General features: G+C 36.7%; 1 protein-coding gene across 1 annotated transcript in view; it reads left to right on the top strand.

Moving 5' to 3' along the window:
- Wnk1 (WNK lysine deficient protein kinase 1) overlaps positions 1 to 27,001 on the top strand; it is a 145,740-nt gene that overhangs the window by 61,012 nt on the left and 57,727 nt on the right. Inside the window, 2 exon segments of the mRNA XM_052721955.1 lie at positions 23,498 to 23,586; positions 26,114 to 26,333. Coding sequence (XP_052577915.1) covers positions 23,498 to 23,586; positions 26,114 to 26,333 — 309 coding nt within the window.

The raw sequence follows: 27,001 nt of genomic DNA, 5'->3' as shown, positions 1-27,001 counted from the left end.
AAGGAGCAAATACCTCTTTATTTCAAGTTTAGCTTTTCTTCTCAAGTTAGTTTGCATTTTCACAAACCTGAGAGTCTTATCCCTAAAACACCTTTTCGTTTTGTCCCAAAGCCAATTCCAGGTTTCAGTTTAATGATACTAATCTCTTTAACAATTATAGATGTCTGGCCATCCTTATTCTTCTTTTAAAACCCTAAAACTTGTTTATATGACTTTTTTTTTTTTGCCGAATTTTACATTTTTCTTATCTTTATGTTCCTGCTTTTGCTGTTTTTCTTTTCTTTTTTTTTTTTTTTTTTTAACTGTAGAGCTGGATAAGACCAGTGAGCAGTAACTATGACACAGTGTGAATGCTATTCTGCTTGAAATTACCTCCACCAAACATACTAGTTCATTTTTTTATATTAGTTATTTGTTTTGTTACTCTGACAAGAGCAACCTAAGGAAGGAAGTGTTTATTTTGGCATCAGGAGCTTAAAGCAGCTGTTCAACACACACATCATGGAGCAGAGACAGATGAATCCTGAGACTCATCTGGCTTTTTCCTTTTTTTTTTTTTAAGAATATTTTACAGCTGGGCAGTGGTAGCGCACTCCTTTAATCCCAGCACTCACGCGGCAGAGCCAGGCTGATCTCTGTGAGTTCGAGGCCAGCCTAGTCTACAGAGATCCAGGACAGGCACCAAAACTACACAGAGAAACCTTGTCTCAAAAAAACAAAACAAACAAACAAACAAACAAAAGAACCTTTTACATACCAATCACAGACTTTTTCCTTTTTGTGTAGCCTAGAGAAATGGCACCACCCACATTTAAGACTGATCTTCTCCTCAGGTAATCTAATCACAAACATTCCCTAGGTATTTGTCTCCAAGGTATTTCTAGGTCCTGTCACGCTGACAATTGGTATAAACTTATCACAGTCACATTATATGGTAGGGAGATTAGAACCACAACATATCTTTTGTTTGTTTCATTACATTTATTTATTTGTATTGCGTATATGTGCATCCATGCCACAGCATACATGGGTGGAGGTCAGAGGACTCTCATTCCACAATATGGGCACCAGGGATAGAACTTGGGTCATCAGGTTTGGTCACAAGCTGAGCCGTCTCTTCTGCCAACAAATATTTGAGTCCCTTCTGTATTCCAGACTTTTACAAATTCTTGGTATTAAATACTTTTAAGTGTAGTCCTTGTTTCTAAAAAGCTTTCTTGGGACAGGGCAACAGACAACTTAGGGACCATAGAATATAAAACAGCTATTCTAATATTAAATATTTAACTAAAGCACATAGGAGCAGTGAGAACCTCGTTGAGTTGAACAGATTAGGAGAATGACCATTAAAGATCCTACATGGCCCTAAGTATTACCTGTAAAAGAACTGCAGTTGTCCATGTCTGTTGATTTTGCAGATATGAAAAGAAAGATTTATGAGGTAAAGAGTGAATGAAAATCTTTGACTTCCTTCTAAAGTACTGGCAGAATTGTTGCAGCATTTATAAAACAGGTAGGTGTCGCATAAGCAGACCTAAATTTTATAAAGATTATTCTGTATGTAGATTTGAAGAGTTAAAAGCAGAGTAGGGAAACTAAAACCAAATCAGCTTAAACAAAAAAACAGTTGAAAGGTTGGCTATTAAAGGTCCGATATGTTGGTATATCCTAGCACTCAGAATGCTGAGTCAGGAGGATTATGAGTTCCAGACTCACCTGGACTATGTAGGAAGAAGGGGAAATGGGAAATGATTATCATAGTAGTCAACTAATGAGGGAAATGACAGAAAGTGTGGAAGTATGGAGTTGTAGGAAAAAAAAGGAAGTAGATGGATTTAAGAGAGTTTTGCTTTTTGTTTTGTCTTATTAAAGTTAAAATCGAGTTCTTTATACTTAAACAGTTAAGAAAATAAATGACCATTTTAGAAAAGTGCACTTTTACAATGGCCATTGGTAATTGCTGAGATTCCTAATTGGTCATTGTTATAAGAACAAGGGAATGTTGAATGTTCAGCCATAATTGGGAAAACTATCACTTATCACCTAAGAGGAAATGGAAAGAATTTAAAAGCAGGTGGAAGTAGTTGAGGAAGGTGGAACACTGTCTTTGGAGCATGTTGATGTCTTGCATTAGCATTATTGATTCCATTGAAGTTGTGTTTACCGATATCTGTCTCTTCTTGAGGAAGGATTTACAGTAGTGGGGGTGGGGTTGGGGGGGTTGGGGGAGGTGGGGGTTAGGAGGTCCCACCTTCCCTGAATATCTTATCTGTAGGGAGTTAATGGTCACTAGGGAAGGCAGATGCATTTTCTTCAGCTGTCTAACCACTGATTGGAGCTCATGCTCTTGTAAGTAGTCCTTCATCCAGATCCTGTTAAGAAACTCTAGTAAAACAGAATGGGACACGTGGACACACACACAATGTATAAAAATAGAAAGTGGGGCACTGGAGAGAGAGAGATAAATGGCCCAGTGGTTAAGAGCACTGACTGCTCTTCCATTATATTAGAAATAAGTTCAGGGTTGCAAAGAAAAAGATCACAACTCCAATTAAAGTGTCTGGACAGAGCAAACTTTACTCTTGATCAAGAAAAGATCTATCGCACAGAGACAGTAAGTGCACTTGGCTTTTATTCTACCTAATTCAGGTGATGACTTTGTCTTTACCTTAGTCTTAATTCAATTAGACACCACCCTTAAATGAGTTGTAATGATATAGCACAAGGGAGGCCCTGGCTGGCCGGGCCAGGGTGGTCCATGGGTGAGGGAAGCATGCTGGGCAGGTGCGGCTGTGGGCTGTGCTGCATCCATGTGGAGATGTTTATTATAATAGAAAGATAAGGAAAGAGAGAGAGAAAAAGAAAAGAGGTGCATAGAGGGGGCGAGGGTGCACACCTCATGGCGGGGAAGGGAGGAAGGGCAGGAGAGAGCAAAAGGTGGAGGAATTTTCTTAAAGGGAACATTGAATGGTGTCCTCCTTGGATGGTGCCAGGAGCACACAGAGCCAAGTCCTCAAGGGGAGGGTCAGAATACTAACAATTGGCACACAGGAAACAAAGTGGGTAGGGTCATTGCTCTAAGCCATGAGATTCCTGGAATGCAGCAACGAGGGGGCCTTTGTGTGAAAAAATGTTTAACTTGAGGAGTGGGTATTAAAACGTTATATAAAAGTCTTACTAGGCTGGGAAGATAAAACAATTTGAATACAGCTGTATAATATCTGACAGAAAAGACTCATAACTGATATTTCTTATACAGAGGACTCAGGTTCCTAACACTCACAGGGTTGAAATACAACTTTCTTTCATATTATTAATGACTTTTCTTATTGTAATGACAGAGATCTTATGATTCACAAAGCCTGGGGTATTTACTACCATGCTTTTAACAAAAGAAGTTAGTAACTTAGTCTAAATACATCACTAGAATTTTGTTTTAAAAGAATTTACCCAAAGAGTTCTGTAAATAATCATAGTTTTAAAAAGAGATGGTTATTTTTTTTTATTAGAATTAGAATGTATTATCCTGTATACTTACAGGAAGATCTTTCCAGTGTTTTTGAAAAACTGACCTTGAATGTTCAGTCCTCTTGCTTCTGCCTGCCTGATGAGATTGTAGGTATGTAAAATGATGCCTGGCTTCTACATGTGAAACATGTGAAAGAAAATCATTATGTAAATTATTAATTCTGAAAATATCCAGACAGTCTTCTGAAGTTGAACCATCATTTTAATATTTTTATCAATTTTAAACTTTGCCTCAGTTGATAATAAAATCTTCTTAAATAAAATAAGACTTTTTTGTTAAATTTAATAGAAGTTAGACTATTCTATTTCTTTGTAATTATAGCGATCAGTCTGTTTTTAATTATTGAACAGATTTTAAAAATTGAGCAAATATGAATACACATATGTAGCTAGAGTTTTCCTGCCTGGCCCATAGTCAGGACAAATCTCTATCACCCGCCAGTCCCACTGCCTCTCAGACCCGACCAAGTAAACACAGAGACTTATATTGGTTACAAACTGTATGGCCGTGGCAGGCTTCTTGCTAACTGTTCTTACAGCTTAAATTAATCCATTTCCATTAATCTATACCTTGCCACATGGCTCGTGGCTTACCGGCATCTTCACATGCTGTTTGTCATCATGGCGGCTGGCAGTGTCTCCCTGACTCAGCCTTCCACTTCCCAGCTTTATTCTCCTCCTTGTCCCGCCTATACTTCCTGCCTAGCCAATGGCCAATCAGTGTTTTATTTACTGACTAATCAGCAACACATTTGCCATACAGAACATCCCACAGCACTCCCCCCCCCCTTTTTTTTTTTTCAAAAGGAAAGGTTTTAGCCTTAACAAAGTAAAATTACATATAATTTGGGAATTTGGGCGTAGCTTCTCTTACTACTTCCTGCTGGAGTGGGGCGCTGTATCTTATGGGGACACAAAGAAAATTTTAGGATTATGGAATAGTCCATGAGGGTGTATCTTCTGAGCCAGTTGCCTTCAAACCATTTTGGATGTTGGATCATCTGGGCCATGGTGTCATCGGAGACCTTTCAGGGGGTCTTGGCTGGTCAAACCTGATGTATCTTAATCTGGAACAAATCCATAGCCTCTGGATCATCCCACAGCACATGTAGAAGCTAAAGAATATAGTTGGGTGGTTTCTGTTACATTCCTGGTATATTATTCATCACCAAGTTGCAGGACTTTTTCACCATTCTCCAAAGAAGCTCCATGTGCACTAACAGTCATCTCCTTTTCCTCTACCCTCCAGTCCAAGTTAGATTTGTCTTTGGGGCATTTAATGTCAATATTCTTGTTTTACTCACTTAGCATAATGTTTTCATGATTCATCCATGTGGTAATTTATCAGTACTTCATTTCTCTTGACAGTTGAATAATAAATACTCCGTTGTATAATATTGAGCAGCTTTTGTTTCCCCATAGTTCTATATTTTTTTCTCCTTTTATCATTAAACTGTTTGAATCTATAGCTTTCTTCCTGGAGAGGGATCAAGAACAATGTTCTAATCTTTTTTTTTTTTAAAAGATTTTTAAATTTATTTTATGTATATTAATGCTCTATCTGCATGTACACCTTTATGCCAGAAGAGGGCATCAGATCACATTACAGATAGTTGTGAACCCTGTATGTGGGTGCTGGGAAATGAATTCTAGAACTCTGGAAGAACAACCAGTGCTCTTAACCACTCGGCTATCTCTCCAGTCCAGGTTTATTTATTCATTTGTTTATTTAGTTTATTTCTCAGTTCCTAGAAGCTGGTAAGTTCAAGATAAAGATGCCTTCAGCTTCAGTATCTATGGAAGATCCAGTCTTCGTGCATAGTGTCTTTTCATATTGTCCTTTCCTGGTGAAAGATTCTTTTTATTAAGTTTATTAAGTTTATTTCATGCACTCATTACCTAACCACATGCCAAAGGTTGTACTTCTGAATACCATCCTGTTGGGTGTTATATTTTAACATCAAATTTTTAGGTGGACACAATCAGATCATAACTAACACAAAGGATAATGCAAGTAGTATTTTACAAGTTATTCATTTTCTTAGAGCTTGATTTATTAAATGCTTGTTTATATTTATTTTATAGCATACGACATGGTATAGACTATCAATATTTTGAAAAACATTTCAATTAAAGGAATCCCAATTGTAGTTAAAAGTTTTTCGAGACAGGGTTTCTCTGTGTAGCTTTGCGCCTTTCCTGGAACTCACTTTGTAGCCCAGGCTGGCCTCGAACTCACAGAGATCAGCCTGCCTCTGCCTCCCAAGTGCTGGGATTAAAGGCGTGCGCCACCACCGCCCGGCCGAAAATTAATTTTTAACAGTGAAAATTCCAAGAGTAGGTGGCATCTGAAATCTTCGTCCATTCTCTTGCTACTGTAAAAATTCTAAAATCTCAAAATTATAATTTCTGAATAAAGTTCCTTTCTGTGTTGTGAGGGTAGGGACTGTGGGGTTTAATAATTTTTAGCCTATCTTCAGTTTGTTTTCTGAGGGTAAAAGCAAACCATATTTTATTTAATAACCCTCACAAGTTTTAAGATAATTTTTCTAAAACAATTTCCTAAGGAAGGGAGGCTTCTGCCTTATTGGAAAAGGAAATTGCTCTGCTGTTTTGTTGTTGTTTGCTTTTCTGTTTAAGATAACATCTTGTCAAAGCTGTTTTCGGACTTAACATTTCTAGTCTTTACAAATATACTTCTAAAGTATCTATAGTCTTTAATTCTGCACCGGCCGTTCATATATTTGGAAATACTTATCTTGTTTTTAACTGATATTCATTCTTATTTTTTGGCTTCCAGTGAGATGTCAAAGGGAACTGTGTCTTTTGTTACTTTAATAAAAGATTGCTTGTATTTGAGGCTCTGATATTAATGTGGGTACATTTAAATAAATGCCTACACAACAATTACTTTATGTAATTATATATATAAGCAATAGTGACTACTGTTAAATAAGATTGATGTAGCAGTCTCTCTTTTAAATCTGCCTCAGGTGTAAATTAAACTAATTTTAAAATGCTAATATACTCTGCTTACCTACTACATGCTTATTAAAGAAACATGTTGATGTTTGGTCATCCATTCAGAGAGGTTAGTTTCCTAACACCATACACACACCAGTTCTCAATTTTTGGTTTCTAGTCAAGGTCTATTGTTTATGTCCTACCTATCAGTAATTGATTACAAAGACTCTTGGGCTTAGCTTCCTAGGCCAAAATATCCCAGAATTCTGTTCACATGAACCCATGAGCTTTAGTTCTAAGTTTTTGTTGTTTTGTCTTTTGAGACAGGGTCTTCCTGTATTTCCCAGGCTGACCCAGACTCATAGCAATTCTTCTGCCTTAGCCTCTAAAGTGCTGAGACTATAGAGGCAAGCTACCATGCCTGGTTTTTCAAAATTTATTTTTCATAATTAATTATATAACATCAATTAATTGTTTCTCTTTTTCCTCCTCTCCCTTCTTCTGTCTGTTTCTCCCCCACCCCTCTCTCTTTTGAGATAAGACTGCCCTCAGCTTACTTTTTAGACCAGACTAGCATAAACTAACAGAGATCTGCCTATGTCTGCCTCCCAAGTCCTAGGATTAAAGGTATGCACCATCACACCTAGTCTTACCTTGTCCAGTTTTTGGAGACAGGCTGTCATTAAACTTGCAATGTAGTCAAAGATGACCTTGACCTCTTACTTTCAACTCCTGAGTGCTAGGATGGCATGTGCTGCCATCATGTTGGGGATCAAACTTGGGACTGCATGCATGCTAGACATGTACTCTACCAACTGAACCATACCTCTACCTCCATTTTGTATCTTCTGTGTGTTGTGGACATAGCATTGAGTAAGATAGATGCTTTAATAGTCTCTAGAAATTTTATAGTATACTAGGAACGGTGGGCATGTTGAAAGTCATTCACTAAACCAAATGGATATTATATATACACATAATGAAATTAGGGAATTTTACTCTTCTTGGGAGAGTCAAAGATAGTATTCCTGAGAAAGTATGTTTAAACTAAGAATTTGATCTGAGCAGGTATACTGAGAAGGTAATTTTTTTAAAATACATTTTAAAATTTCTGATACAATTATAGGATTTCCCCTTCCCTTTTCTCCTTCCAACCCTTCCCATTCACCCCTTGCTATCTCTCAAAATCTATGTGTATGAATATATGCATGTATATTCATATTCATAAATACAATTAATCAGTCCACGTAATACATATCAGTATGTATATGGTCTCAGGACTGACTACTTGGTACTGGATAACCACAGGGTAGGTAGGGTGAGATGTGGTGCTTTTCCCTGGGGAAGACTATTTTGAGACGGTAATCTTATTTGGTTTTTCAAGATAGGGTTTCTCTGTGTAGTTTTGGTTCCTGTACTGATCTCGCTCTGTAGACCAGGCTGTCCTCAAACTCACAGAGATCCTCCTGGCTCTGCCTCCCGAGTGCTGGGATTTTAAAGGCATGCGCCACCACCGCCTGGCCTGAGACAGTAATCTTATATGAAGAAATGAACCAACAGCCTAGTTTTTTTGGCACTCTTTTTTTGTTTGTTTGTTTCGTTTTTTAATTTCTTTTGCATGAGTGTTTTCCTTGTATGTTTTTTCTGTGCATCACATGCGTGCATGGTGCCCAGGGAGGCCAGAAGAAGGCTTCAGATCTCCTGGAACTGTAGTAGAGACTGTTATGAACCACCATGTTGGGACTGGAAATCAAACCTGGGGCCTTTGGAAAAGTAGCATGTACTCTTAATCACGACGCCGTCTTTTCAGTCCTGTTGCTGGCACTCTTTGCCAATAGCATCCCAAGGATTAATGGAAGAAGTCATACTAGCATTGCTACCCATTCTGTGATCTGTTTTGATATTATCTATTTCCTATGCCTCTCAAGAACAAGTTTCTTTTTTCCTAAGTAAGCATGAGTTTTTTTTTCTATTTTCACAATTACTTGATTGTTTAATAGTTACAGCACTGAACAAGATAGAGGTTTTAGTGGTTGGTGTATTCCATTAACACTTGGATGTACAGTTAAATTCTTCCACTACCCATGATTTGGAAGAGCAAGTAGATGCTATTATTTATCTGTTGCTTATAAGAGATTGTGAAATTCTAGGTGATCATTAAACAATTGCACATCTGGAAAATATCAAGAGTTCTGGTCTCAGAGATCCAGCTTAAATCAAATGTTATATTGAATTAACTAATACTGTAGTGTCAATTATGATATGAGGGCATTTTAACCTGTATACGTGCTGATATGAAAGTAGTAAATGCAGACTGGTTTAATAATTGGAGAAATAAATGCACTGATAATACACTATGTGTATCATACCTGTAATGCATTCAGATCTTTTCTTTTAATGTTAATATGCTTAGGAAGGCTTTCCCTACTAACCTATCTAAAAAGGAGTTCTTAAAATATATACATACTTTAATTCCACCTTCATTTTATTTTTCATGGCTTTTATCACAATGTGCCTTTTTAAATTTAATGTCCTAATTTGAATTCGAGTTTTATATACTATATTTCAATGAGGCTTATTTTAACAGTGATCATTGTTGCTTATATAATTACATGAAATTATTGTATTGTCTAGACATTTGTTGCCTCAAACATAAGCAGTCCTCTAGAAAAGTAGCAAAAGACACAGGCCCTTTGTTCTTCATCTTATGATGAAGAATGGGTATCAGTTAAAAAATAAGGCAATATTTTCAAATAATAGGAACTGACATTACAGAATGAAGACTTATCTGTAATGCAGTGATTCGCAAGTTGTAAGCAGTCAGCCAGTATTTGTGAAATAAATACATGAGTACAGACTATAAGAAGTGAGTAAAACACAGTTTGGAGTTTGATCTGCTTGAATTCATATCCCAGGAATGTTTCCTAGCTGCGAACCTAGCTGCAAGTTTTTTAATTCCTCTGAGCCTAAAGTGTTAATTGAGAAAGACATATAAAACTTAAGAAAAAAAAAAGTCCTGCTTATATACTTGTTATTCAGCACTTGTTGGATATTGCTATTATTACTAATATTACTATAACATGAGTAGTGGTGAAATTAGTTGTCCCTAATGTATAAATACAAATTGTATTAAATTAAATGTGTTTAATAAGCTTCATTCACATGAAGCCAAGCTTTAAATTGGGTAGGAGAAGCTGATATTTCCTTTAATTTTGTCAGTTGCCTTGCAAAAGTCCCTTAAATAGACTATTTCATTCTAATTTTTGTATTGTGATAAATAGATAATACCTTCATTTCACAGGTAACACAGACTTTAAAGTTTTAACATTTTGCTTAATACAATGAGTGGTACTTAGTAGCAGAGTCCAAAAACAAGACATAAAGACAGATAATAACATTTTTGTCCTTTGCTTGTTCTTTTAAAACTTTTTTCTCTGGGTATTTAAAAAAATAATAATCCCTAGCCAAGGTAGTGGTGGCACATGCCTTTAATCCCAGTACACACCCTTAGTCCCAGCATTCAGGAGGCAGTCTCTGAGTTCGAGCCAGCCTAGTCTACAGAGCAAGTTCCAGGATAGCCAGGCTACACAGAAAAACCCTGTCTTAAAAAACCAAAACCAAAAGCAACAAAAATTCCATGAATAAAAAAACCAGTCTTATGAGCTATAGATAACACGAGTTCATACGTAAGATCCCCATACTGCACTTTGTAGGGCCTTACGTAAATGTCTGGGATCCTTGTGCTGCACAGAAAAACTGCTTAGTTATATGTTATACTTGTCATTTGATCCAGTTATCTCAAATTTATGCTTTGGCAGTGAAAAGATCCAAGTAAGGGTACTAATCCAGCTATGGGAGGCTAAGGTAGTAGGATTGACAGATTAAGCTCTGCTTGAACTACAGAGTGAACTCAGAACTTTGTGAGACTCTATCTTAAAGTAAAATTTAAAAGATGGGTATGGGAATATAGCTCAGCAATAGAACACTTATCTAGAATGTACTTGGCCGTAGGTTCAATCTTCAGTATGGAAGAGGAAAAGTAGCACAAGTTTTTGTATGTTATTAAAAGAGTTTAAAACTTTAGTACACCACAGCATCAATGTTTATATGAAGGATAGTGCATTTGAGGCTGGAGCAATACCTTGGCTTTCATGTATCCAGAGTAATGAGCCTTAGGGAATCATGAGGCAAGCTAATTTCCTTTCATAGAGCCAGCTCCATTTGGTAGGGCATTTGAAGAGGCTTGTTTTCCAATGGAATTATATGGTATGTTCAAATACCTGTAAACTAATGGTTCATACCAGCAAGATTCTGGCTGAATCCAGCTGCTTAACAACCAGGTTAAAAATAATGGGGATTTTTAATTACTTTGTTTGTGTGATTTGACTTTGTCACTTATTCCATTAGCCTTTGGATTGCAAAGCTTGAACACTTTGTATGGAAAAAACAGAATTAAAGCCATTAGGGTAAAGTTCCTTCTAGTTTTTATATAACAGATTACAGTTCACTCTTTTCTACAGTTTTCTCTTTGTTCTAGAAACAAGCGACACCAATTCTTGATTAGTTTTTAAAGTTTAAAAAAATTTATTTTTTAGCAGACTTCTTTGTGCTATGCTAGAAAAAAAAAACACCTGGAATTAGCTGAAAAGATTCTTTAATAAATTTTGCCCTTTTATAAATTTGGATTGTAAGTGAAAAGATATCACAAGTTGTATCTTAACATTCTGTTTGACTTTCGGAAACATTCTGTTACTCTCCTGTGATTCTAAATTTAAAAGTGATAGTTTGGGGTGTCATTCTGCTTGGGGGAGGTGTTTAAAAAAATTGTAAAATTCTTTAGAATTCCTCAGCAAATCCTGAATATAAGTCTTTAATTCCCAATGCAGTAGACAGAATAAAAACTGACAGTATATAAAGACAGTTTTCTTATTTAAGCACATTTCAGCAATACTGAAATTTCTGATCTCTTGTTAGTACCACATGCTAGTGTGCTAAGAGAATAGAAATACTTCATAATTGTTGCTTTTTTTAGTGTACTGCTATATATAATTTAAGGTGTACTTTTAAAAAATCATAAGACTTAAATGACTAAAAAAAAGGGGAGGAGGAAATGTTTCATCAGTAGAAATATCCATTAAGTATACATTGAACAAACAAGTAATAATTTGACTGGACTTACTGGGAGTGGGTGGGTATTATTATTATTACTTAATATTGAATCAGAGATTGGGAAGATGTTTATTGAGCCCAAAGAGAATGTCCTTCATAGTAGAGGGAGCATCATAGAAAAAGTACTATTTTTATTTATTTATTTCATTGGTTGGTTGATTGGTTTTTCCAGATAGAGTTTCTCTATGTGGTCATGGCTGGCCTCGAATTCAGAGATCAACCTGCCTGTGCTGGGTTCTGGGATTAAAGGCTTGCATCACCACAAACCCGACTGAAAAAAATATTATTGATGGAAATGTATTTTAAGCATTCACTGAACAAGTAATCAATTTGACTTATCTGGGGAAATAAGGGTAGACAGGTGAAGTAGAAAGCATGTAGTAGAAGTAACATTGAATTTGACACTGGAATATTTGAGTTCTAGCTTTTACCCTACCATTAACCAAACCATTAGACTATGTCTTATTCTAGGTGCTCAAGTTAATGCAATATTAGCACTCATTGGACTAGACATTCAGCAATCAGCCTTGAATTGATAACTTTCATATGAATGTTCAAAAATATAAAAGATGCAATGGAATATGTTTATATTGAGAAATGCAGTAATAAATACAATTGAAGAAAAAAGACTCTCCCAATTGAAAGAAGAGAATTTAAAAATAGTAAACAATACTGTACAAAAATTGATAATTAAATTTCATTCAAAAATACTGCATTTTAGATTTAGTTGTGGCAAAGACCACATTTAAAAGCAAATTGGAATGAATTTAGCCTTCCTTGTAGAAACCAGATATACAAACTGACAAAAAAGTCAAAGCTTATTGATGTTTGAAAAATACTGATTTAAGTATATAATTATAAAACTACAGTTCTTTAATAAAAGAATTGGTTCTTCTTTACATTCAAGTTTTTGGTTGTGCTGTAGGATTTAAACACTAAAACAGCTATTCAGGGAAAGGGGAATATATTTTAAGTACATTAAGCATAATAATATTTTAGGAAAATATAAAAATATAAAAGATAAAGATTACTTATGGCTATGGTGGTTTATATAATTACTACTGTCTGTGAGTTCTTAAAACAAACAAAGATAAGAGGTTTGTTCGCTTGTTTATTTGTTTAAGCAGGTAAACAGTTCTGCTGTTTGTACCATCTTACTCCTCCAATAGCTTAACATTTCTGGTCAGGTAAAATGACATTTTTATGCTGGTTTTGTTACCTCCCCAAATCACTGCTTTATTTCTTTTGCATTAAAATTAAATTCTGATTACTAACACCCCATCTTTTTAAGCTAAGGTTAATTTAGCATGGACTCTTTGTTTCCATTCCTTGAATGTAATGGTAGTATTATAGATATTAGAAACTCTTAATTTGTAGGAAAGATTGATTTATTTTTTTCAAAAAATAAGAGTGTACCACAAATTTGTATGTCATCCTTACACAGGAGCCATTCTGATATACGGCTGTGTCACTCCTGATTTTTGTATGTGTTGCTGAAGCAAGCCCAGAAAAGGTTTATTTTCACAGAGTCTAGATGTTTGTGTCTGTTGTGAACAACAACCAAAAAAGCTGTACTCGTTTAGGTTGTTCTAATACCTACATCTTTTTTTTAAATTTATTTTTATTTTTAGTGCATTGGTGTTTTGCCTGCATGTATGTTTTGAGGTGTAGGATCCCCTGGAACAGAAGTTATAGACAGTTGTGAGCCTGCCATGTGGGTGCTTGGAATTGAACTCAAGTCCTCTGGAAGAACAGCTAGTGCTCTCAACTGCTGAGCCATCTCTCCAGCCCATATACCCATATCTTAAGCATGGGAAAAGCATTTTTTTAAAGCTCTTTGAGTTAGCCAAGCATAGTCTTAAGCAATCTTCCTCATATGTGTAAGTTAAAAGAACTTTTGTTTTTCTGCCAAAAACCTGACATCTTAGACTACTTAATTAATAGTGATAAATATTGAGCCAGAAACTACTAGTAGCTGCTTTGAGATATAGTCTGTTAGAATTAGTGCATTTCTAACTGGAATAGAAGCGGTGTTTGTTTTGTTTTGTTTTTGGTTTTTTGAGACAGGGTTTCTCTGTGTAGCTTTGTGCCTTTTCCTGGATCTCGCTCTGTAGACCAGGCTGGCCTCGAACTCACAAAGATCCACCTGCCTCTGCCTCCCGAGTGCTGGGATTAAAGGCGTGCGCCACCACCGCCCGGCTTGTTTTGTTTTTAAGTTGCATTTATTTTGTGTTGTGGGACTAATGCGTCACAGTAATGTTTATGGAGGTCAGAAGACAACTTTTTTTCAGGAGCCTTTTTCTCTCCTTCCAATATCTGGGTCTAATGGATTGAACTCTCAGATCAGGCTCAGTGGCAAAGTGGTTTTACCCACTCAGTCACCCAACTATCCCTAGAGTAGAAGTATTTGCACCAAATAGCATCCAACCCTTACTATACTTTTAGTGATTGAAACCTTGGCATATGCTGTCCTCTTTGGGATTCAGTCTCATACCATTACAGAGGATACAGCTTTATTTTACTACCCATTATAACAATGCCACAAGCAGTGCTTTCTTTACTATGAAGGAAAATTTAACAACACTTAAATTCAAAGTAGCTTTTATGTGGGGCTGTGAAATTTTTTTTCCCTAGGAAATGTCTGCACATGCTAAGGCTTTTAATAGGAGGGAAAAGAAATAGAAACCTTTACTGCTTTTGTATACCATTTCACTACTGTTTTTTAAAAGCTATGAGGAAGTGGAAAAGCAGTTTAATGAGAATTGAACTCAGGGCTTCATGCATGCTCAGCAAGCATTCTGCCACTGAACTATATCTCCAGCCCTAATATCACTACCTTTTCAATTGATAAAACAGAGGAGCTATTGTGCATACTTTCAAAAAACGAATTTCTTTCTTTCTTTCTTTTTTTTTTTTTTTGGATTTTCGAGACAGGGTTTCTCTGTGTAGCTTTGTGCCTTTTCCTGGAACTCACTTGGTAGCCCAGGCTGGCCTCGAACTCACAGAGATCCGCCTGGCTCTGCCTCCCGAGTGCTGGGATTAAAGGCGTGTGCCACCACCGCCCGGCTTCTTCTTTTTTTTTTTTTTTTTTTTTTTTTAATGTGCATTGGTTTGCCTGCATTTATTTCTATGTACCACTTGTGTACCTGGTGCTCATGGAGGCCAGAAGAAGACATCAGATCTCCTGAAACAGGAGTTACATATGGTTGTGAGCCGCCGTGTGGTTGGTGGGAGTCATCAAACCTGGGTCCTCTGAAAAAACAACCAGTGAAAGTATAAGTTAATTGGGTAACTACCAATGTTCCTGCTTGATGATTACTCTGAATTTGCTCTGTTGGCTGTGCTAAATTCCTCCCCCCCCCCACTTTTAAATAAAGCATAATTTCAACATGATTGGTATGAAGGAAGTGTTTTAGTAGGTAGGTATCTAGTGTTACATACAGAAAAGTCTCCAAGGTAGATTTCAAAGTCAAGGAGGCAGAACTTTTGGATGTAGTAGGTGGAGCTTTGAGCAAATAAAAGTCCCCATTGCTTATCCAAGGATCTGTTGGCTGAGTAGAGCAAGCTCGGTTAGAGTTGGGAAGCATGGCTATTAAACAAGAAACTGTGCTCCAGTCTGACTTTGACATTTGTCTTCCTTATGCTGTGGGCTAAGTTGTTCTGGTAGTTTGTATTTCTATTCGCTTTCCGTTTAATTTTTCTCTAAACTCTTAACAAATCCGTTTTGCCTTTTCTCATGGATTTTATGAAGACAGATTTTTGCTCAGTATTTGTTATTGTAAATTCTCATTGCTGCTGCTGCTCTCAAAAGGATTGTATAAATGAGGTAAGAATTTCTGGTCTCTACATAGGGCATATTGTAGCCTTTCTGATGATGTATATAGGAAGTTTCACTTAAACTGCTGAAGGAAGTTAATTAATGTTCTATGTTTATTCTGTGTGAGAAAGTGTGTTTTTCTCAATTATGAATGGTTAGGACAACCATTTGAAACTTAAGCTTTGAGACAATTCCTGACAATTTTAAGAAATTGAAGATTGAGCCAAAGAATTCTCTACTATGACTCATTTCTGTGTTTCTAGCAGATTAGTTGACAACCATAAACATACAGAATTAAAGAAGTCAGAGTCCCTAAAATTTTTTAGTTCAAATAAAGCAACATATTTGATAAACATTTGTCTTGTATTATCTCTTTGGAGTAAAAAATTACTCAGTTTTTATACTCTATATGCTATATTAGAGAAGTGACTTTGAGACAACATCTCAAAACAAAATGAGAAAGTGCATAATTTTATGTCACTTAAAGGAGAGAAGTGTCACTTAAAGGAGAGAAGTAAGCTATTCTCCTGTGTTTGAAGGAGTTGTGTATATGTTGAGACATGATTGCCCAAAGATAGAACCTGTGAATTAAAACAATAAAGCAAGAATACATTTGGAGCTGAGTTGCTGGTTCTGATGAGTGGAGTAAGAAGAGTATGTGTCCTCAGTGAATAAAACTTAGTTTTTTTTGTTTTTTAAGAGTAACCCATTTTTTTCTATTTTAGTATTCTTTTTGGTTTTGTATTTTCTAACTTACTCCGAAAAGATGGGAAATATATTTGCTTTTACTGGTTGGAATACCACCAAGTAGAACTGAGTTAAGGAGTAAAGAAAAGTGGTTGCTTTTGCAGGGTTGTAGGGCTTTTAAGTTAATCATCTCTATTGAAATAAGATGAAATTTTATCACAAGAAAATTTTGTTATTACTGCTCTTTCTGGTGCTAAAAATCATGTTTTACAATAATCTAGATCAAGTTTTTAAAAATGTTATTAAGTTCTTATATCTTAAAAACAAAAAGCCTGTGAGTGTGATGTGTATCTCACAAACCTTGCTTTGAGTACATTCTTACCTAGTGTCTCAGATGGCTCCCCTGTAGGTCACTTTCAGGCCAGTAGAACTTTGTACTCATTTTATATACTTTACTTGTTTGTTAATACTAAATTTATACATTCTTATACTATATTATATTATAAATGTTAATACATTTATACATTCTTACATATTATTTTTTAAAGGCTTTTCTGAGCATTTTGGCTGACTGGTGAGATTTTTATTTACTTTTCCAATATCTAGGTGGGTAATATCTTAATCTTTTATTATCAACTTATGGACTAATAAGTTATATCTCAGTTTTATTGGCTACCTTGCCATTTACAGTACATTGTCTAAGGCCACAGTAGCTTCTGGGTATGCATAAGGAACCATCTGTATCTAACTTTTAGTATAGATTTAAACAACAGTAAAACTAATATATTTGAAGACATGCTGTACACAATTATTGGTTTTGCTTTATCTTCCATTTTTTTATTAGCTAGTAGATAAAAATTATGATTTACAAAGACATGGATGTGTATATGTTTGCATGAATAGGGTTATTAATAAGATGACAATTAAGGATCATCAGGGATGAAAGGAGGTTTAGGAGACCTTCTTATGTCCTTCCTACATTGATACAGAAGTCAGTACATATTTGCCATCCTACTTTAATGTGGTACTGCCAGTAGTTTAAACACATTCCCTTGAGATACTGTATTATGGGTGAAGTCACAGTTTTCCTTATCAAATTTTCTGTTGGTTTGGTTATTTTTCTGTAGCATTTGAAGTGTCTTCATATACGAAGTCCAACTACATTCTACCTGTTATACCCAAATCTGTTTCAGACAATTGCTTACCAATCGTATTTTAGGTGTTTTTTTTCCCATTTAAGTTTACTTTATGCTGTATTGCTTTATTGTAGAAAACAAAAAGCCAATATAAAGGAGAAAACTCAAATTATCAACTTTTAGTGTAAGACATCCGTAAAATTGCTTTAAGGTGGTTCTATCTTTTTTTATTACAGTTTTAGTGATGATATGCATGTATATCCACAACTGCCTGTGTACCACAGCACTTGTGGTTTTATTTTTGTTTTTTTGGTACAAGGTCTCATGTAACCTAGGCTGACCTTGAACTTGCTTTGTAACAGATGATATTCTTGAATCTCTGATCCTCTTGCTTCCACCTCCTGAGTGGCAGGATTAGTCATGTAACACCAGTTTCAGCTTATGCTGTGTTGGAGATCAACCCAGGACTTCATACATGTTAAGCAAGTACTGTACCAACTGAAATACAACCCCTGTTTTCTACTTCTTTTAGTCTTAAATTTGAAATACCCCCTTTGATCTATCATAGCATCTTTTGACTTCAGCAGTATTATTTTCGTTTTCATTAGAACTGCATGAAGAACATTTCTGCTAAAATCAGGAGTAAGACAAGAGTGTCTATGTTCTCCACTACTATTAGTATAGTGCTTGCAGTCTAAGCTAGAGCGATAATATGATTGAAGGTGTTAACAGTGATACAAATGGGAAAGAATGAAACTAAAGTATTCTTATTTGCAGATGATATGACTCTATGCATAAAAGACTCTAAAGCCTCTACTAGAAAACTCTGGCTGCTGATAAACACATTCAGCAAAGTAGCAGAATACAACCTTAGCACATAAAACTCAGTAGCCTTCTTAGATACCAGCAGCAAACATATCAAGAAAGAAATCTGGATAACAATCCCATTCATCATAGCCTGAAAATAATAATAATAATTTTGTAATAAATCCAACCAAGGAAGGGAAAAACTTGTACAGTGAAAACTTAAAGACACTGAAGAAGACAACTAAAGAGGTAAAGACTTCCTATGCCCAGTTGGTAGGATTAATATTATAAAAATGGCCATTCTACCAAAAGCAATCTACAGATTACTGTGATCCTCATCAAAATTCCAAGACAAGTAGCCCAGTGGTGGTGGCGCATGCCATTAATCCCAGCACTGGGGGGGGGGGGGGGGGGGGGGGCGTGAGAAGCAGATCTCTTGAAATCCAGGACAGGCTCCAAAGCTACACAGAGAAGCCCTGTCTGGGGGGGGGGGGGGGTTGCAAGACGAAACACTGCTGTGGGTGTCACCATCTCTGATATTTTTTACAAAGAGACCAAAATATACATAGAAAAGAGAGCATCTTCAACAAATGGTCCTAGTCAAGTTGGTTGGTTACATGAAGAACAATGAAACTAGATTCTTATCTCTCTCTCCCTACACAAAATTGAACTCCAGATAGATCAAGGACCTCAACATAAGACCAATATCCTTAATATATAAGAGTTAAGAGTAGCAAATACACTTCAACTTATAAACAGAGGTAATAACTTTTTGAACAGGACTCTGGTAACATAGACATTAAAATCAGCAATTTATAAATGGAATCTCAAAACTAAAAAGCTTCTATATAGCAAAGGACACAGTCATTCAAGTAAAAAGGCAGTCTACAGAATGAGAAAAAAAAAACTTTATATCTATGTTGGAGGGTTAGTCTTTAGAATACTAAATACTAACTTTAATCCCACCACCCAGGAGGCAGAGATAGGCGGAACTCTGAGTTCAAGGCCAGCCCAGTCGACAGAGTGAGTTCTAGGACAGTCAGAGCTGCTATATAGACAAAACCTGTCTTCAAACCTCCCCCCACCCCCAAAAGAAACCATCAAGAAAACAAACAACCCAAATAAGACTGCAACATGAAACTAACAGTTCTCAAAAGAAGAAATTTTGAATGAGTTAACCCAGACCCAGAAAGACAAACATTGCATGTTCTATCTCATATCTGGATGCCACCTTTAACTCTAGATATGTGATTTAAGTTGAGTACCTATGGAAGTCAGGGAATTAATAAGGGGCCATGGGAGGCGTGACTGAAGTGGAGAGACACAGTGCAGGTGGTATGAAAGGGGAATGACACTTTAAAATTCCAGCACTTGGAAGGCAGGGGCAGGCTGATCTCAAGAGGAATAGTGTATTATAGAGCAGGGAGGATTAAGTGGGGTGGGGCTTAGGAGGGCAGGGTAGAGGACTGAGTATGGGTAGGGACAACTGATACGAAAGACTTTCAGAAATGCCACATGGAAGCCTACTACTGTAGAAGCTTTCTTTAAAATATGTACACATATATAAAGAGTTTACATGGAATTTCCCTGTAGCTGAGGTAAGGGGAGAGGGGAGAACAGTTACTCCCCTTGGCGGAGTTGTTGGTTAGTGGGTCCCATAGACAGGCCATTGCCACCTGGAACTTGATGGTAAGACTCTGTTGCTGAAGGTACTGCATACTTGAGTCCTAGAACGTGGAAAAAGCAAAGCCTTGTAACAGCCTAGAAGCTTCATCCCTACTAGCTAGCTTTTTTAGTTCTGGAAGGTGCTATGCATGTTACTGGGAGTGGGGAGTAATTCACCATCAGTCTTCCTCAGCTGTGAATCCAGTGAGCTAAGATGAGGATTGCCCTGGCAAAATAAGTTCATTGGTGAAATAGTGGCAGGATGTTATGGGGGTAACCAAATCCCCCTTTTTGTTTTGCTTTTTGGTACTTGAGGGGGTAGTTTTTCCAAGATGGGGGTCTCACTGTGTAGCTCTGACTGTCCTGGAACTTACTACTATTATTCTGCTAAGGAGGCATAATTTTAAAGTGACTCATAATGGTATCTCTATCATTATGCCCATATGTTATAACTTCTCTCAACTCACATCAAAGAAACTTCTTTTTGCAGTAGATGGTGATTAGCATAGAGACCCACTACTGGTCAGTGTGCAGGGAATAAGAGACTTCACAGTGTTCAAACCTAAATAGGACATCTGTATCACATGCCCTCCTTCCAAGGCTCAGACATCATCATGGAAGAAGAGTTGGAAAGATTGTAAGAGCTCGAGGCAGTGGATGACTACAGTAAAAAAGTGTTTTCTGGATATAGTAAGGCAGCTGCACACATGTACTCACAGCATTTGTGACAGCATGTACAAGACCTGGGTAAAATAAGGCAGACTACCAGCCTGCCTGAGGAGCTATTGGAAATTGCTAGGAGAGAAAGAGTCATTTTCCTTCAAGGGTTCAGCCCCTAAGAGGTTACTTCCCAGGATTCAATGGGTGATCCTACACCCAAATGTATACTGGCAGTAATAAGTGGACTCAGTGGCTTTAATCAAAGGGTGTGTGTGTTCATGGATTGGTGGGGGGAATGGGGATAGACTTGATACCAAGACACATATGCCTGTATGAGAGTCTCAAACAAAATTATGTGAAGGATGATATTTTGGGACCACTTATGTGTTTGAAAAGAGGGGAAAACCTACCAAAAAAGATCTTTGTAGTCATTCTCAGAATTAAGCTTTCAAATTACCTGCATATGACTTTAGGCTTTCACTCTACTACACAGTTACCTGCTGTGAAAAGTTAGCATCAGGAGCACAATTCTCCAAATCAGTGCTTGAAAGAATGCAATGGGTAATTAATGAGAATTAACCAAATCTGTATTTAACTTCCATGTTTAATAGGTTTTTTATTTACACCAAATCGTTCAGTGTATAATTCCAGTGGATGCCTGAAACTAGTGATAATATATTTTCCTCAGACTTAGTATACCTATAATGAAGTTTTACATAAATGTGTGTGTGTGTGTGTGTGTGTGTGTGTGTGTGTGTGTGTGTGTGTGTGTGTGTAAGTATGTATTAAGCATAACAGGAAATTAGAAATAATAACTCATGGAAAATGAAATATTGTCTTAACAAGGTGGTTTCTTGAACAGAATCAAGACAAAAACTAATACTTTCAGACTACAGTTGATTGAAAATAACTAAAACAGTGAAAAGTGAACCACAGATAAGAAAGTCAGACTACTGTGTTTTATTTAGACTTGTGAGAGATTACCTTTCTGTGATCCAGTTATCACTAGTTTTATATATATAACTGAGACTATACAGATGATTAGAATTATGTAACTTGTTTTCAGAGCAAGCTCCCTCCCCCATCTATGTGTTTATAGATTCATACCACCACTTATACAGCATGTTGGTATATGTATCTGAATTCCTTTTGTAGACTGTTTTTATTTTGGTTTTGGGTTTCGTTTTTAGACGGAGTTGCACTCGGTAGCCTTTAGCTTGCCTAGAACTATGTTAATCAGGCTTTTCTCAAACTTAAAGGAGTATGCCACTGTGCCTGGTGCTGTCCCTGAATTCTTCATTACTAAAATGAAATGACAATCAATACTGAATCCTTTTCCTTCTAAATTACCTCCAAATAGTGCTATTTTACAAAGATTTACTAGGTGATTTACAGTACTTACTTACCTACCCAGACAGAATCTCTCTACATAGCCCTGGATATCCTGGAATTCACTATGCAGACCAGGCTGGCCTTGTAACACATAGTGATCTGCTTGCCTCTGCCTCTGCCTCTAGAGTGCTAGAATTAAAGACATGTGTCACCACATCTGGCCAAAGAATTTATATCTCATGAAAATTCTGAACTGTCACTGTGTGCTGGATAGTTTTATGTCAACATGACACAAGCTGAAGTCATCTTAAGGGAAGGAACCTCAATTAAGAAAATACCTCCATAAGATGGACCTGTAGGCAAGACTGTCAAGCATTTTCTTAGTGATTGATGAGTGTGGGTTCAGCCATTGTGGGTGGGCACTAAGGAGTTTATTAGAAGAGGTTGTTTATTTTTGTCAAATCTGAATTTATTGTAATCAGCAGGTGGGACACATGTAACGGTGGTAAAAAAAAATAATTATAAAATCAGAAATTTGGTGAAGTTGCCTGGTAGGTTGCTTTTAGGGGCTCATAGGTAGATGCCAGCCCAGAGCAGAAGGAATAAGACTACAAAGCCTATGAGGAATGAGTCCACCAAGGAGATCTTTGTAGATAATGTGTACGTACTTGGTGGAGGTGTCCTTGTGACCTGGTAGGAAAATGGCCAGAGGTACCAGGGTCAAGTGGAGGAAGACAGCCTTAGGTTGACTAAGCTGATTAATATATCTACTCATGGCCTTGAACCCCCTTTTCACTCACATAGGATTCTTAGAAACATTTTATTATATTATTATTTCCAAGAACCTACTGACAAAGGCAAAATAGCATGGCAGAAGCTCTGAGGAGAGTCCCTTTCCTAAGAGATTCAAGATCTGAGTGGCAGGGGAGGGAGTTTCTTTTGAGACCTTTGAAAGGAAGAGAAGAAGGGAGTTATTCATAGAGAGATTCTGTAGCCAGACTCGTGATTCCCAGGCTGGATGCAGGGAAGGGCATAAGGATGAAGGTGTAACATTCCCAGGGGTATCAGCAAGTCTTCTATCTGGGGGCTCATAGACAGTGCCCTAGTAGGATGCCTATTAGTATCTGTGAGAGGAACCTGATCAGAGGTTTCATTCTAACATATTACTCCAAGGATAACCTTGAATGAGCGATCCTCCTGCCTCTGCTTCCCAAGTGTTGGGTTTATAGACTTATACAACAGTTCCTGGTTCTCATTTTTCTGTTTTATTTATGTAAAGTTGGCTCCTTGGTTATCCTGCCAAATCAATACTAACCCATAATTCTTTGTTTTAAGTTTTTAGAATAGTACTGTATAATATGATGCTTACCAAACTCTGTGAATTCATAGCTACCCCTGGGTTCAATGACCAGAATAAAGGCTAAATTAATCAATGTGTTAGTTTGCAAGGTTGAGCAAAAGATTTTCTAACCAAGTAGAACACCTGGATACTATTTTAAATGAGGAAAGATGATGTCCGCAGCCTATTTTTTTTCTGTAAGAGTAAAAGCTGCCATATTACTTATTGTTTCTTGAGATTGCCACTTCCTACCTCTGATCCCTACATGGTTCCTGCTGATACTTCAGAAAAAAAAGGCCAGGATATTAAGAAGGCAGCCTGTTTTTTTAAAAAAAAAAGTCAGGATTCTCTTCTCATTAATGGGTTTTTATGGCTATTTTTTTTGGATTTTAGGGAGTGAAGCCAGCCAGTTTTGACAAAGTAGCAATTCCTGAAGTGAAGGAAATTATTGAGGGATGTATCCGTCAAAACAAAGATGAAAGGTAAGTTACTTCTTGCCTGAACAACGTGAGGTATATTTAATACTTGTGTTCCGTTTTTCCATTCATAGCATATAACATTTTTTAAAAATTGGAGTATTTCCATTGAACCTACTCAGATTTGCTCACTGTAACTGTAAAAATGTGTTTTGGTGATGTTTAAGTCCATTAAGTTTAATGTTTAAGCCAGAAACACCCTAAGCATAGTCTCTACATTCAATGAAAACTACTTATAACAATATAATAATTTAGAAAACTCTACAGTAGAGTTCATTTTCCAATGCAACAAATCCATTCCTTAATCATTTTCCCACTGAAGTTTGAAAGTAAAGTAAAATCTTGGCTCTTGAAAATCAACTTAGCTATACAGGTCTTTATTTTTCTACTATTATGCCAGGATTGAAAAAGAGCAAAACATCAAAATTCCTTTGAGTAAAAGGAGATTTCACCCAAGACTTAGGAGGAGATCTGGCTTGGTCATTTGTACAAATAGAACTTTTCTGAGAAGAGTGTCAAGTATCTGTTATTCAGTGTAGCTGATGGGTCACCTGTAGGCTTGCCAAAGATATGATCTGTATTTGAAAAATAATCTGCCTTTACCACCACCCCCCATACCAGCCTAAAAACAAAAATCACACCATCCTAATTAATACAAATATAAACTGTAAATTGAACATAACCTATCTCCTCAAATGTGGGCACAATTGGGCATATCAGCAAAATTCAAGAATTCCGTATCTTGACTCTTCTAGTCTCATGTTCTTTTCAAAACTTTGTTATTTAGAAGAGCTCAACATCATGATCTTTCAGACTGTTCAGCAGATATTTAGTTATGAGTTTCTATTTTGAAATATGCAGGCCTTAGAAGCTCTTTTAAGACTTTTTCAGTGTAAAAAAAGGGATATTTGTTTTGAGTCTTTTTTTTTTTTTTTTTTTTTTTTTTGGTTTTTCGAGACAGGGTTTCTCTGTGTAGCTTTGCGCCTTTTCCTGGAACTCACTTGGTAGCCCAGGCTGGCCTCGAACTCACAGAGATCCGCCTGGCTCTGCCTCCCGAGTGCTGGGATTAAAGGCGTGCGCCACCACCGCCCGGCTTGTTTTGAGTCTTAAAACATTATTCTGTTTCTGGATGGAAAAGTTTTCTTTGATTACTGGTATTTTATGTAAAGAAGATTGATTGTAGGGCTGGACAGATGACTCAGCGGTTGGGAGCACTGGCTCTTCTTCCAAAGGACCCAGGTCCAATTCCCGCACCCACATGACAGCTCACAACTGTCTGTAACTCCAGTTCCCAGTGATCCAACACCCTTGTGCCAATGTACATAAAATAAATATAATATTTTTTTAAAAAGATTGATTGTTATGCAACCAGCCTTGACTTGCCTAATCCACAAGTTGTTGATAAGGAATTGAAGGGATTTATTGTAGTAAATAAAGATTGCTATTGTAGAAAGTACCAAACTAGAAATCAATGAATTTATGTTTTAGTTATGATTATATCATTTATAACTGTAGAACTTTGAGAAAGAATCTTAACCTTCCTCTGCCTTCATTTTATAATGGTCAGGAAATGGGGCTGGAGAGATGGCTCAGAGGTTAAGAGCACTGGCTGGTCTTCCAGAGGTTCTGAGTTCAATTCCCAGCTACCACATGGTGGCTCATAGCCATCTATTAATGAAATCTGGTGCCCTCTTCAGGCCTGCAGGCAGAACAACACTGTATACATTAAAAAAAAATTAAAAAAAAACCCCAATAATCAGGAAATGATATTCCATTGGATAGTTATTGTTTGAGATCCAGACAAGGTGGCCTCAGATATTATTCATTCATTCATTCATTTATTTTTCTGTGTGTCTATGGTATTTTGAAGCTTTGATATTCTATGCATTATTTCCATAATCATATCCTACTAACTAATAAGATTAGATCATTTGGCCGGGTGGCGGTGGCGCATGTCTTTAATCCCAGCACTGGAGAGGCAAAGCCAAGCGGATCTCTGTGAGTTCGAGGCCAACATGGTCTACAGAGCAAGATCCAGGACAGGCACCAAAACTGCACAGAGAAACCCTGTCTCGAAAAACCAAAAACAAAAAGTTTAGATCATTTGGTTTAAAAATTGTCCCTGTCAATATATTGGCACATGACGGTTGGCTGGGGATGTAGAAGTGCTTGTCTAGCATGTGTAAGTTCTTGGATCCCATTGCCAACACACACACACACACACACACACACACACACACACACACACACACACTTACACACACTTACTTACAACTCTATAACATTAACATTCAGATGGAATAATGTTAAAATGAATCACAAATTTTCCTTTGTTTTTCTGTCATAGATTATTTTTTCCTTAATTAAGTAACAGTAAACACACACATACATTTGAAAGTCATTCTCATGCCTGAAAGTGCTTTGTAGTCTGAAGCCAGCCTGAACAACGTAGTGAGATATTGTCTCAGAAAGAGAAAGAAAAATATGTTTTCAAACTAATGACTTTTTTTTTAATTTTCTTTTTCTTTGAAAGATATTCCATCAAAGACCTTTTGAACCATGCCTTTTTCCAGGAGGAAACAGGGGTACGGGTAGAATTAGCAGAAGAAGATGATGGAGAAAAGATAGCTATTAAATTATGGCTCCGTATTGAAGATATTAAGAAATTAAAGGGAAAATACAAAGACAATGAAGCTATTGAGTTTTCTTTTGACTTGGAGAGGGATGTACCAGAAGATGTTGCCCAAGAAATGGTAAATTGGCCCTTAAATGTTGTAGATTTATGTATATTATGTATACTGATACTAATAGAAAGAAAAAAACATTTGATGAGGTTGTGTTGATCCCATATGTTTGTCTTTGGATAGGGGGATTTTCCTATGATTCTTCTTTAAGTCCTTTCTTTGTAGTTTTCGGTATTGTTTTGATATTGTGGTTTGATTTTAGTTTTCTTATTTTTTAATTTGAGGAAAATAATATGTAAGTATAAGTGGATGGATGAAATAGACTGGAATGTATTCTGGAGTCTTTCTGAAAGTCTATAAAGGTGAATAACTTCTCCTTAGTAGCTGACTCTAGTCAAAATGTGTTAGTTATACTGTTTTGTTTGAGGAACATTGAACTCATGGTCATCCTGTCCCCCAAGTGCTAAGATTATAGGCATATCCAGTCTTACCAAGTTTGGAATTATTTCTAAACATTGTTAGCTTTTGATCCATCATTATAAGCACTATAGAGAGATACAGAATTATAAGGTATTTTCACTTTAGTGGTTGGAGAGGTAGCTCAGCAGTTACCCAAATCAAAGCAGTTCATAGCTTCCTGTAACTTCAGCACTGGGGGATTAGATGCCTCTGGCCACTGCATACACGTGCACACACGTATTTAAATAGTAAAAATAAATATTGTGAAAACAGTTTTT

The sequence above is a fragment of the Peromyscus californicus genome, unplaced genomic scaffold (assembly GCF_007827085.1).
Source record: "Peromyscus californicus insignis strain IS unplaced genomic scaffold, ASM782708v3 Scaffold_6__1_contigs__length_162567912, whole genome shotgun sequence".
NCBI classification, from domain to species: domain Eukaryota; kingdom Metazoa; phylum Chordata; class Mammalia; order Rodentia; family Cricetidae; genus Peromyscus; species Peromyscus californicus.
Note: the sequence above shows the minus strand (reverse complement) of the source record. Positions and strands in the feature narration are given on the sequence as shown.